This window comes from Otolemur garnettii, unplaced genomic scaffold (assembly GCF_000181295.1).
Source record: "Otolemur garnettii isolate 467f Iridium unplaced genomic scaffold, OtoGar3 scaffold00095, whole genome shotgun sequence".
Taxonomy (NCBI): Eukaryota; Metazoa; Chordata; class Mammalia; order Primates; family Galagidae; genus Otolemur; species Otolemur garnettii.
This window is the reverse complement of record NW_003852490.1, coordinates 4,796,646-4,810,819: the sequence shown is the minus strand read 5'-3', so window position 1 is coordinate 4,810,819 and position 14,174 is coordinate 4,796,646. Positions and strand designations below refer to the sequence as shown.

Below are 14,174 nucleotides of genomic sequence, written 5' to 3'. Positions count from 1 at the left end.
AACAAAAATACAGATAACCTCTGCAAGAGTGGAAGGAGTCTTTTAACACAGTGTAATGATGACAGTTTGTTGGCAAATCCCCCAGGGTAGTGCTGCTGCCTTGATGGGTTATAAGAAGCAACCATGTAGTGCAGTGTGTTTCATTTTTCTTCAGTTTTGCTAATAGAAAACCTAGCATTTTAAAAATGATTTTACCGGTTAATACTTATTGTGGAACCATAGGGTATAAGGGCCTTGGAGATCATCTGATCTGACTTCCTATACAATTGCAGAAATTCTCTCATCAACATACTTAGAAACTAGTCATGTGAGCAACTCTTTAAACCCCACTGGAAAATGGGGTCCTCACTTCCCCTTTCCACTGTTGAGCATCTTCTCCATGACCCTCTGATGATCAGCGATAATTAATGAATCTCTTCCTCTCCTCAGGACAAATACAATCAGAGAAATGTTTAGTTTTCTGATGCCAGGGATGAGGGAATATTCCACTGGTAACTTTGCCTTTTCGGTTCAGGATTAGAGTGCTTAAACTGAAATATTTATCAGAAGTATAAATTGGATACACACACAGATTTCAAAGGTAGCTTTGTTTTCTTTCTCAGTATGCTGCCAGCTATTAACTTTGGTTCATTAGTCACCATGTTCAGGATTCCCTTGGCGGCTACCCTCCAGTAGCCAGACCATCTTGGATCAGACAGTGGGCCAATCTCACTTCACACCTGCCCTAGAATCGAATTTTTTTTTCCCACGCTGATCACTTTTTATCAATTCATTAACGTTATCGACTTTGGTACCCATCCTGTGAATGGTCGGCCACTGAGGAGTGGATCACTGCTTCACACCTGATCAATTATCAGAGCCATCCTTCCTAGAGCCTTGTCTGACAGCGCAGGAGAGAAGTGGTCTCCACACTATGCTTTTTGCATCACTTCGGCTGCTCTTTTACCTGCTTTATCACAAGAATATTTATCACGCATCTTCTTTATTAATACATTCGCAATCAATGAAAAATAAAAAAGGAAAACCATCACTTTTTTCCATGAGCTTGAGAAAGAAAACGGCAATGTCAGATGACATTAAGGAGGCACGAAATCTACGGGTCTAGCGTCATGTCAAGACTCGTAGTAATCCAGTATCCGGCTTTACTCCAGGGAGGGAGACTCAGCTCTGTTACTTCACAGTCACCCCTCCCACAATATAGCACCCCGGCAAAGACGGCTGAGCAACAAAACACAGGATGTGGACAGTTAAAATTCAACTCAAGCTACAGCCATCCTCAACAGTCTTCTCCACCCCTACAGAATATTTACCTACACCATTTAAAGCACTTAATTAATTCACCAGCAGCTTTGCTGGAGACGTCTCGGGGTTCCCGAGACTCCATTACATAATATGTTTTACAAAGTCTATTCCCAGCTGGAGTGAAAGATGGATTCTCGTCCAGTTTGCGGAGGTTCCGTGCATTTGTTTCCCTTTCCCGGGGTTCGATCCGGCGAATGCCCAGCCGAGGCTGCGGCAGTCGCCCAGGCCCCGAGCTTCTGGGAGCTCAGCCACTCTCTGAGCTCAAATCTGCCCCCCGAAGGTGCAGCTGCCTCGCCCTCCTGGCTCCCGGGACAGCCGATGCAGCCACGGTGCCAGCGGGCGCTCGGGACGCCACGACTCTCGCTGCTCGCTGGGTGCGCCGCGAGCAGATCCGCAGCGCGTCCGCGGTGCCCGGGCTGGGGCAGCTGCTCGGCCACAGGGCCGGCTCGGTGCGCCGGGCTCCGAGAGGAGGAGGGGGAGGAGGAGGAGGAGGAGGAGGCGTGTGAGGGAGGAAGGGCCCGGCCGCCAGAGTGGGAGGGAGGAGGAGGGGGCCGGCCGGCCGAGAGCGGGGGGAGGCAGCCAATGAGCAGCGCGCGGCGCGGTGGGGGCGAGGTCTGGGGGATGAGGTAGGATGGGGGAGGGCGCAGCCCGAGCGGCGGAGGCTCGAGCCATAAACAAGCGCCCGGAGGAGCAGCGCAGGAGTGAGGCGAGCGGGGCGCGCGGAGCGGACGCCGCGGACCTTCTGCTGCACCACCGCGCCCACTCGGCGGCTCGGGAGGCGGGGACCCGCCCGGAGGCTGCGCCGCCGCCGCCGCCGCTGGGCCGAGCGACTTGGAGGAGGAGAGGGAGGAGGCGCCGCCAGCCCGGGCTAGAGCCGAGCACAGCCGCCGCCGCCGCCAGAAGTTTGGGTTGAACCTCCTCCTCCCGGGAGGAAACTTTTTTCTTTTTACCCCTGCCTCCCGGGAGGAGGAGGAGGAGGAGGAGGAGGGGAAGCCACCGCTGCCGCCGACGCTAGTGGGCTCGGGGTCGGCGCGGCCCGCAGCGGGGGCGGGGGCCTCGCCCCGCTAGGGGAGGCGCGCCCCGGGGGCCCCGAGGGGGGCAGCGAGGACCGCGGGCTGCGGGTGCGGCGGCGGCGGCGCGTGTGCCCCGCGCAGGGAGGGCACCCGCCCCGCTCCCGGCCCGGCTGCTAGGAGGAGGCGGCGGCGCAGGAGGATGTACTTGGTGGCGGGGGGCAGGGGGCTGGCCGGCTGCGGGCACCTCCTGGTCTCGCTGCTGGGGCTGCTGCTGCTTCTGGCGCGCTCCGGCACCCGGGCGCTGGTCTGTCTACCCTGCGACGAGTCCAAGTGCGAGGAGCCCAGGAGCTGCCCGGGGAGCATCGTGCAGGGCGTTTGCGGCTGCTGCTACATGTGCGCCCGCCAGAGGAACGAGAGCTGCGGCGGTGCCTACGGACTCCACGGTGCCTGCGACCGGGGGCTGCGCTGTGTCATCAGACCCCCTCTCAATGGCGACTCCATCACCGAGTACGAAGTGGGCGTCTGCGAAGGTACGGCCGCCCGCTGCGGGCCCCCTCCCACCTGGCCTGCGCCGCCCCCTCGGCGCAGGCTGCGCAGAACAAAGTTTGGCGGAGACTTTCCCGAGAAGACAGGGCTCCGCGGGAGGAGGGGCGGCCGCCGCCCCCGGGAGAGAGCCCCCGCGTCCCTGCTCCCCCCGACACTGGGCTGGTAGCGGGCGAGGTTGGATTTCGTGGGCGTGGGCGGACGAGCAGAGGCTCGCACCTCCCTTCCCCAGCCCCTTACAGACGCGCACATGTGTGGCCATTCTGGCTTGGGTTGGGTGGCCCAGGCCTGAGCCCCGAGGTGGGGGCCCCGGGGGCGGGGAGCACTGCAGAGGCTGCCGCGCGCGAGCCCCTCGGGGAAGCCCGGCCCCTGCCGCCCTCCCTGCACTAGCGCAGTGTGGCACCGTGTGCTGCGCACCGTCCACGGAAGTCCTTTTTCTGTTGGCTGAGGAGATGTGCCTCTGCTTCATACTCCCTGTGTGCCTCTTACTATTTCTTCCTTGCGCTCTTCCTTCACCCCTCTACTCCTCCTTCGCATATAAATCAATTTCAGCTCCGGAATATGTCAGCCCAGGGGAAGTTACTTACGGTGGTTACTCATTTATTTGCCTATTGAAAACGGTCAAAGGCTTTCTCTTCTGAAAGGAAAAGGGTGGGATGGGTGGGTGGGGGTTGCACCTGGGAGTGAAAAGTTGTGTTGACTATTAGTGGCTGCTTTTTAAAACCAGATATCCGCGTGTTTCCAGTCGTGTTGCCGGTTCCTTCTTTTTGTTTGACAGCAGGGCTGGTTCTGCTGGCTTCTCCAGCACGGTGCTGAGACCGACAGGGGGGCGGGTGGAGAGAAAGAGATTAGATTAGTGGAGCCTTTCTGGTTGGGGAACCACTGTCGGTGCGTGTCGGCCTTAATCCCTGCCCGCCTGCCTCGGCCTCGGGGTGCCTGGTCTGGTTTGAGGGCCAGAGTGAGTCAGTGAGTTCTTCTTAGGTAGCGAACGGGGTCAGGATTCGGTGAGCACCAGTTAGAAGTGGGATCCCTGCTTGGGCTGACGTTGAGCTGATGATGCTGTTCCGGGGCATCCTGGTGAGTGAGCTGAGTGCAGAAGCCTTATTTCTGGGGGGAGTGGCTAGGAGCGACAGGCGCCCTCTGCCCACTTCTCTTCCATACTACTCACAGCCAGCACCTGAGAGACCAGGAAGGGTTTATTTGGAAGCCTGTGTGTGTGTGTGTGTGTGTGTGTGCGCGCGCGCGTAAGTGTGTATGTTTATTGTGCTAGGATATTGAAAAAGCAGGTGACAACCTTCAGGATACCAGTAGATCTACTAAAAGGCATCAATCCTGTGATTCTCAATACACGCACACAGAACACACACATACAGATTTATACCTGTAGTTTTTAAGAGTTTGGACAGTACTGGAAAATAGAGGAGGCCTTTCTGGCTTGGAAGCTAGTGGGCAGTTATGAGTGGAGGGAACTGATCTCAGAGGGAGGGAACTTGCTCTGCTGCAGCCTTAAGACATTTGTTCAGAAGAGTTCATTCATTACCTGAAATACAGAAGCATCTTAGCTGGTATTAAGCCCTGTTTTATAACATGCTTGTATTTCCAACTTCAGGAAAAATGACCCTCAGACTAACTCCTGATACAATTTTATGTGTTTGACTTTGGGGATTCTGAATGACTTAAGCTAAAAGATGTGTCTTTGGACCCTGCCACTTGGGGTATATAACCTAATCTAGCCTCCCTTAAATCAAGAACAAGCAACACAGAATGAAGTTAAAAGACAGTGGAAAATCCTGTGCTCTGAGAAGGACCCTTGGAGATTCCACAGATTCTAACCCTCATTTTCTTTCTTAATGTGTTTCTGGTGAAGGAAATGTTCAGAGAACATTTACAGTAATCACATGTTTTGGCAGCAACATCCCATGTCACAGTATAGAGTTATTTTGGCAGTTTGGTGAGCCTTTCATTCCTCTGAAATGATGTGATCCCTCAGAGCTTCCTTTCTTCTGGTAACACCCCGTGAACTTGGTATTAGCTTTGAAAATGCTTGCAAGTATTTGTTGACATGATTCTATCTCAATTAGTGTTCTCTAAAAACACTTTGTTTAGCAGACTTGTTTTCACCTACTAAAATTGTATACTCAGGGAACTGTTGGTTATTTTTAAAGAATTTTAAAAGCAGTCAGGTTGCATCTAAATCCATGAAGCCAAAATAAGGACAGTGTTTATCTGGTATATTATTTATAATGGTTGTGTTCAGAGGGGTATTTTCTGTTGTGTATCTAAAATTTGAAATGTTTTCACCTTGCTACAAGATCTATGGAAAGCACAGGATAAGTAAATAACCCTTTTACTTCCATTTTAAGGAGTAGAGGAGTCTTTACATGTCAGTAATTGTCTAGAAGGTATTGCTTTTCTCTTTTATCTACTTTGTGAGAAATCTGTTTCCCTCAGTTTCCATTTTTATTCAGAAATTCACATACTGAAGTGTGATCCCTATACCCAACATGAATAGGAAACTTGATATATTTATTCATGTTAAAGTCTCTTTTGCTGCAATTTTTGCACTAAAATGACCCCTACTGGTTGCATCTGTTAATGAAAACTCTTTTGAAAACATTTAATTGGCTACACTGAGAAGATACTGCATGGTACAGAAACATCTTTCGTGACTAATCTACCAGCTTCTCATGTAGTAATTTAAATACAGAGTACATTCTTTATTTGTCAACTTGTAGTAATTTTTATTTGTGTCACTCCTATACCGACTTTATGAAGGAAAGATATGTTTTTAACTGAAGTTCACAAAATAAGTTAAACCAGGGGCAGAAATGGCCCTCTTTACACTTGGGGTTCACTGCCTTAGGGTTTTTAAGGCCTGCTGGCCTGTAGGGGGCTCTCAATAAAAGTACAGAGAATCAATGGATAAATAATCTTATCCATAGAAAGAGCATCAAAGAAAAGGTATTTTCTGAAAGATTAATGTGATGAGCTGTGTCCCATGCGTCATGTGAGATACACATTTGGATTTCTTTCTTTTCAATGTAGTTTAGATTGATATTAAATAATAATAAAATTCAGGTTATCAGATTCCATGCTCAGTTTTGCAAATGTACTTCCTCCCTCCCCCCCAGAAGGAATAATAAAGGATTTATTTAATTTAATTATTCCTTCTGGTGGGGGGAGGGAGGAAGTACATTTGCAAAACTGAGCATGGAATCTGATAACCTGAATTTTATTTGCTCTCTCTGTCACTCTAAAAGTATTTTCTGGCCCCTGGAAGAGCTCAGGTGCCTTTCCTGTTTTCATCATTTGGTGAGTCTTATTGCCCTTTGCAGCACCCCAACTGGCCTGTTTACCCAGCCAGGCTGCCTGCCTTCAGGGAAATCACCTACATGCCAGAAAAACAAGTTTGGATCTTGAACCCCTAAGGAAGAAGTCTTCTTGGGAGATCTATTTGGGGGAATCAAAGGCAAGAGTTTTAGAAAACTGATGGAGTGAGATTTTCTAGAAAGAATGTGTTGATTGGACAGTGAGAATCAAGAGGGCTGAGGGCCATTTTTCCTCCTGTTTCAAACGGTACATTGTGCTTCTGTAATGGGTGGGGCAAGGTGGGAGAGCACAGGCAGCCATCTCCCATCTCTTTCTGGGTAATAAAAGGGCAGATGATGGCTTGACGTTCACATGCTGTGAGGACAGAGGGATTGGGAACCAAGTGGACTACTGGAGTTGCTTCGCTTTGAGATCTTTGTTGTTTCAGTTCCTGGCGATTACTTTGGCAGATTAAGTACCAACTTTTCCCCCCAGTATTTACTCGGGGCTTCATCTTAAGGAACTCAATTGTTTTTCACCACTGCCATTAACAAACTGCCTCTTTTGGAACACAATTTACCTTTTATTTCCTTGTAATCATTTCTGTGGGGCAGAGAATAGGTGAACTAATAAGTATATGTGGTGGGTACTTACAGCAAAGAACAGAATTTTGTTTTCTGAAACTTAACCATTAGAAAGTTAGTTTCTTAGCACGAAGACAGAGGAGGTGATGGCTACTTGGAAGAAGCTGTTGTGGGGGGGTCTTAAGAGGGGAGGCCACAGAGAGCGTGCTACAGGAGGCCAGATAACGCACAAAATGTTTGGGTCTGCAGAAGCTGTGTGGGAACTGCTCTCATCACTCTGCTCTAGGACTTGGAGCTAGAGTCCACGGAGTTTAATTTTTACTAATTAAATACAGATAGGGAGGGGCAAAGTTAATACTCCTGTCCTAAAGTTAGAAAAATTAAACTCCAGACTTTGAGTAATGGGTTTCATTTTCCCTTCCAAAAGTCTTTAAGTAGAGGGGCCCGTAGGTCCCAGAGAGAGAAACAAGCAGAGGACCTATAAAATGAACAGGGACTGGGAAGTAAAACCAATGCAAGTAAACAAGGAAATAATTAGTTTCTCCTGAAAGTAAATATTGACAAAACACAGAGAGACTGACTATTCACTGCACATATACAAATGACACGGCTCGGTGACCTTCACTTTGACGGTGAGGTTTATAGAATCCTCACTGCTATTGAGGAGTCCTGTCACATGAAACGCTTGGCAAAGGGCAGATGCATCACTGTCAGAAAGGCAAATATAGCAAGTCTGGAGATTTTTGCTGCCATTAACATGTATTTAATAGTGACTAGGAAAATCTACACGCAAAATGCTGGCCATCTGGTTGAAGGCAGGCAGGTTAATTTATGAAGGAAACCCTCTGAGCAGTCCTTAAACTATGGACGTTACATCCATGTGTAGGAGACGTTAGGTGACTTGCTGCAGTTTCTACGTATTGTGTGACTTGTTGAAGATGCCATGACCTGTTTGGATGAGTGAACAGCTTGCAATGCAGAGGACAGGCTTTATGAAGTTGAGGAATATAAGATAAAGCATGTGACCCTGAAGAGATAATGGGCGGGAAGACGAAAGAGTGATGAATGAGAGAAGAGAAAATATTGAATTCATTTTAGGGCAAGTGTGTCATCCTTTGAAGAATAATCCAAAACACATTCCAGACATTAATTGTGAAATTCCTGAAAAATATGGGTGTGCTTAATATCTCCTGGGCTATGGTGCAAGCAGGAGAGATGACAGCACTGTTGTAACCTGTAAATACAGTGAGGTAGGATGTGGGAAATATGTTTTGTGAAAAAGGTTCCAATAACACTGCGTTCTGTTTGGTATTAGGATTTTGGAGATACCCCAGTAAAACTCATTTAATTATTTGAGGAAGAAACAGTAGACTAGCTAAGCATGCATGAATAACGTATTGAAAACCTTCCTTCTCAGAGGTCTAATTGTCCAAAATGTAATTTTCAAAGATCTAACTTCCTTTTGCACAGAAATCGCTCACTCATTGGTCGGTCTCTTAGGGGCCCTGGGGACCCAGGGGATCTCTCATACATTTCTTTACTCGGTATACTTCTCATCAAGAGTTTTAAAAAAGCAAGACCATAGACAGTCTAATCATAATATAAGTTCAAACCGAGTAGATGTGATTTTGCAAGTCTGCATATGATCAATTTGCTAGTGAAATAAATACATGGATAAAGTTGTAGGAATCGGAGTGTCTGAGTTGATCTCATCAGGTTCTGGTGGCAAAGCAGAAAAAAAGAATTCGAGTTGGAAGGAGGTTTAAAAGCGTGAGTGGGAGCTCTTTTTTGGTGGGAAAGATGATCCTGCTCCTCCTTACTAGATAGACCCTGTAGTATGTGTGCAGCAGTGTTTCCCAACAGCTAAGAATGAGGCTGCATTCTTGACACTGAATTAGCTGTGATTCAGAATGGCAGGTTTCCTTTTGAGAATGATTTTCTCTTTGTACTAGCTTGTTTCTCTGTGCAGATAAGTGTGGGCAGGGAACTGGGAGGTGTCTCTATCAGCACTTTTCAACTTCACCCACTGTTCTGCTTGCCCTGGCCAGTTAGCCTGATCCAATCATTGGAAAAATTGTGCTTAGACAAGATGCCCAAGTCTTGTGGACAGTGAAGTGGTTGATCATATTTATATTGAAGAATGCCCTCGAGGTAAACGCTGAACTCTTTATTTTGGGCCCACGTGAAAGAGAATTTTGTAAAGATCCTGTTTTCCTTTGCTAGTGGCCAAGTGGGTCCGTTTCAAAGTGAGCCATTCTCCCTCCTCCAACCCCAGTTCATTCCCCAGGTGAAATACCGGGTGGTAGAAGAGTGCAGTGCTTAGGAATTTGGCTTCAGGGGGTCAAATCTTCTCTCTGCTTCTGTGTGCTTCAGTGTTCTCATCTGTACAGTGGGGTTGGTTAATAATAGGGTTGCTGTAAGGACTCGGTGAATCCCTGGGAAGCGCACGCAGAAAACAAAAACACTAACAACAAGCAAACTAACCAGTAGAAGCAAAACAGTTTGACTTGGGTTCTTTCTCTGTTTCCACTTAATTCTCATCTATCTGTACCACTGACCATCAGCAGCTAAGGAGTTTGGTCTCTTAGAACAGAAATAACTGCTGCTGAGTTCAAGGTCCCTCCTTTCCTGTCTCAGTACCACAAATGCATTAGTTAAAAAGCTTAAAGCCTCTGAAGCTACTTTGCTAACTTTCCTTCTAATGCATAAATAATTTCTACAAAATGTGTATGTTTTGGGTAAATTTGGGGGTTTGAATTTTTTTTGCATTGAGAAATAGTAATTGCACATGTCAGCACTTATCTGTGGGCTAATATTTCATTGGGAGAGGAGGGGGGCCCTGAACTCTCTGTAATCTGTAGGTACTTTTCCCTTCACATTGTATTCTGGATGAAGATTTTGCTCCTAGCTCCCGGAGTGCTTTGGCTTGGCTGGAGCTGAGGAAACAGCTTATGCTGCCACAGCTCAACCCCTCAGAGCACCTATCTCTCCTGCTCTTGCTGTTGGCATAAACCAGGCCAAATCAGAACTTGGAGGTTTATGCATTTCTCTGGTCTCTTCCTAGCTGCTCTACCTTTTCCCCTGTCATCCTTCCATCCCCAATTCATCGACTGTGGGGCTGGTCTCTGTGCTGTACCATAGTGATGCCACTTTGTAAGCCATAGTCTCTTTATCGTTAATGGTAGGCGGGACTTCCTAGGTTTGCTGTATTAAGTGAAATAAAACAGTGCTTTTGAAATTTCAAGGTACACACAAATCACCCAAGGATCTTATTAAAAATTCAGGTTCTGATTCAGTTGGTCTAGGGTAGAGCCTATGATTCTGCATTTCTAACAAGCTCCCAGGTGATGCCCATGTTGCTGGTCCCAGGCCTACATTTTATTTTATTTTATTTTATTTTTGAGACAGAGCCTCAAGCTGTCCCCTTGGGTAGAGTGCTGTGGCATCACAGCTTACAGCAACCTCCAACTTCTGGGCTCAAGCGAGTCTCCTGTCTCTGCCTCTCAAGTAGCTGGGACCACAGGCACCTGCCACAATACCCAGCTAATTTTTGGTTGCAGCTGTCATTGTTATTTGGCAGGCCTGGGCTGGATTTGAACCCTCCACCTTGCGTGTATGTGGCTGGCACCTTAGCCACTTGAGCCACAGAGGCCAAGCCCCAGGACTACATTTTAAGTAGCAAAAAGCTAGTACCTACATATAAAACCTGCAGCATACAGTGTGGCAAGGTAATAAGGCCCAATAACACTTGTTATTATAATAGTTATATTCCATCCAAAATAAATAATATAAGGACTGTGTTTTCACTGAGGCTGGGATCTGATGGTAGGCAGGGAAAACAGACGCATTCATTATAATCCAAGACGGTAACCCTGGTATAGGGACATGCTGAGCACAGGAGGAGCAACTAAGAGGGATCCTAACTTGGATCTGCCGACCAGGAAAGATTTGGTGGACGATGCCGCAACAAGCAAGACGTGAGGGTCTCCCCCTTCCCTTTTCCCTCTCTTGTGCTCCAAAAAGAAAATAGGCCTTGGGGCTAGACAAACCTATGTTCAAATCCTAGCTCTGTTATTTTTTAACTGTGAGGCCAGCTTGCTTATTTTTTCTGGGCTCCAGTTTCCTGTGAAAATGGAATATTAATAGCTTTCTATCTTTTTTAAAAAGGTAGATTACATAGAGAGATGTTTAGCTTTCTAAATATCAAGTAAATATTGCGAGGATAGAGGTCATGCTACAAGTATATGATTACATAGATGTATGTATATAATGTGTATATGAATAGGCATATATAGTTGCTATATAGTTCCCAGTACCAGATAGATTTTTTTCTTAATGTTAATTTAATTTCTATTCTGTTTTTCTATTCTCCTTTTCTTTTTTGTTAGCTTTCTCTATTAAGTTTCAAAATCTACTTTGTGACATACAGCTTCTTCACAGTTAAGGGTGCCTTTTCAAAGGTGGGGATTCTGGTTGCAGGTGTTTGTCAAATAGAGAAAAGGCCTATGAAGTCCCTGAGAACAAGGAGCTATGAGTCCAGGGTCTCTGCACTTGGAAAATGTTTATCGGTTTGACTGTATTTTCAGCCCCTTTGGAGTTTGAGCAGAAGGTGAACGCTTGCTTGATTCCAAAGGGCTATTTCATAGTAATAGTTTTTTAAAGTGACATTTTAATATTGATGACATATGGCTTCATGAAAGTGAATTAAATTTCTTTTTATTGTTAAAAGGTTTTTTGTGTATTTCTAGATATCACTGGAGACATTGGCAAGCCCCCCCTCCCCTCTTCGGTTTACCAACAAGGCAAGGTTGAGTTATTTCATGGTGGTTTCAGAAGGAAGAGGCAGCCAATAGGTTCAGCCACCTCAAAGACTGGGGAGGATTTGTGAATGGGCAGAATCTGATGTGAGGGCGGCCCCAGTGCATCTGCCTTGTTTTTCTCCATCCCAGGCATTCCTTCCCTCTTTCTGGGGGACGAATATGGCAGGTTTACTGTGGAGTTGCACTATGGTGTCTCTGGGAAGTCTTTATGCTACAGTGGAAGGTGAGGAAGAAAAACACCTAGAATTAAAAGTACCTAAATTCTTGTTTCTAGTGTAGATAGGGTCCCATTTTAGGAAAGCAGAACTGCATATTCTTAACTGACTTTTTCCTTCATGCCTGGAAATAACTATCATTTTTATCCAGTAAATATTGACTGAAAAATACACAAACCAGCTGCTTTAAATTGGCTATTGTGGAACAAGGAGAAAGAACTTGATGAAGATAAAATCCTTGGAATCACTAGTTTACAGCTTGTTTTTCTTCTTGACAACCAAATCTTACTATCACATGGTAAACATCGTTTGGGGCTTTTTTTTCTGGAAATTCTCTTAGTGCCTATCATTGTAGTGCCCCTGTCTTCTATTAAGAGTGCTAGTGTTTTAACATGTAACCGAACAAGCAAGATGGGAAAAACTTCAAAAAATTGTTTCAGGGTTTAAGTATATGTTAGTCAAATCCAAGATAACACCCTAATTTACAGTATCTGAGAATGTTTGTCTTAGTATTATTTAAGAAAATTAAGTGTTAATTCTGTTTTAGGCTGTTTGTCATTTTATGTTTCCACTTCCTGGGAAGAAAATTTGAAGAGTTTGGAAATATTAGCTAAGTCCTTAGCAACTGGCTACTTTGGCTATGGCAAGGTAAAATAAATAAATAAATAAAACAGCTAACAGTATAGGCTGTAACTAGAGACTTTGCCTGTCTTATTTAGCATTTCCAAACAAAAACCATAAACAAACATCTCGGATTCAAAACAGAAAGGAATTTCTGGCAAGGCAGAATGAAACCTGAGCCTGCAGAGTCCTGGTCTACAAGAGGTAACTTATTTAGCTTCTTATCCAAAGGCCACAGCAAAGCGTTTCACAGCTGTGAAACAAAAGGGACTCAGTATTGGAGACTTGTGATACCTCTTTTTAAGACTCCAAAGGACCTGCCAAAATAAGGCATAGCTACCTTCAGGATGTTTGGCCTGAACTCAACTTTGTTAAGAAGTAGTCAGAACACTTCACACCTAGTAATGTATGAGGAGTCCTAGCTAGGATGGATGGGGTTTGGACCCCTCTGAGTGCATTTGTGATTCTATAGAAGTAGAATTTGTCATCTTATCAAATGCAGATCTTGGAATGAACACCATTTCTTAGTTGCCACAGTTGGGAACTTTGCATTTTTAAAGGTATGGTCATTTATAGTCTTAAGAAAGGGGATGGATTTTAGACAGTTTTTTCTCAGACAGTCAAAGTAGAAGGATATTTAAAGGGTTTGAGAAAAGAATGGGTACATGGTGTGCTCTTCAGAACCATTGCAATCTTATACTTCAGGCAGATTTTAAGAAAATGTGTTACTACTTCCCATGTCATAAAAATGAAAGACCAGATAAATACCTTTCTGTATTTTAATCAAAAGTGAATGTATTTTGTATATATCCTGGCTTGTTTCAGAAAGAGTTTGAGGCTGCTCAGAAAGGTAAATATCACATAATTCTTGGACATGAAAACAGCATATAAGTAAAAAAAATAAGTAGCCATAGCTTCAGGACCTTTGTCATCCCTGACTTAAACAGAACCCTCTCTTCCTTTGGCTTCACTTTGCCTTAATTTGTGGAAAGGGAATTTTGTTACCTACCTGAAGGCAGGAGAACTGAATCAGAGGATATCTTAAGGCCCTACTGGTCATAAGATCTATGTTTTTATGACCTACAAGTGCTGGACAGGAGTCAAATATTACCTTGTGTTTGCAGAGCCAGGAAAGGAAAAAGTGGTAGTGTCTACATGACTCTTTGCCAGGTGCTGTACGCAGAAAGCTTGGAGGAAAAGATCAGGAGTTCTTCCATAGTTATGTTTATTGGGAGGCAGTGGAGTCAGAAAAACATAGCTATTGGGAAGTGAGTGACATCTTTTAAATGCCCGCAGTGAGTAAGCCGTGTAAACTGTGGCCTAGTCTGGATTCAGGCTGGAACTCACACCTCTTTTTTTATCTCTGTGCGTCCCTCACTTTCTCCGTTTCTTAACGAACTTCATTAATTATCACAGCTGTGAGGTAGGTAGGTAGGTGACAGAGACGGCAGGGGGAGAAGCTTGAGCAAAGACAGGCCAAAACTTGCCCAAATTCACATGCTCATTTCTGTCTCTGACACTAGAGTTGAGTAATTGCTATTCTTCCTAATACTGCAGGCAGCGGCCAAATTCTCTGCATTCTTTTACCTTTGCTGCTGTTTTCACTTGCCAGGGAGTTTCCTTAAGGAGCAGACTGAATTTAAAGAAACATAACAGTAATAGCGCCTGAAAGGGGGATCCCTGGCTGGCCGTGGTACCTCGGTGCCTCACATTGAGAGGAAGAAAGGTCTGTAGAGGGACAGGCCAGCGCCCTCACTTCTGTGTGCT

At 45.7% G+C, this 14,174-nt stretch overlaps 1 protein-coding gene across 1 annotated transcript in view; it reads left to right on the top strand.

Annotated features, from left to right (window-relative positions):
• The first annotated feature begins 2,497 nt into the window (after positions 1–2,497).
• The window catches only part of CRIM1 (cysteine rich transmembrane BMP regulator 1), a 198,460-nt gene continuing 186,783 nt past the window's right edge, over positions 2,498–14,174 (top strand). Inside the window, exon 1 of the mRNA XM_023516671.1 lies at positions 2,498–2,845. Coding sequence (XP_023372439.1) covers positions 2,515–2,845 — 331 coding nt within the window. The 5' untranslated portion in view covers positions 2,498–2,514. The remainder of the gene's footprint in view (positions 2,846–14,174) is intronic.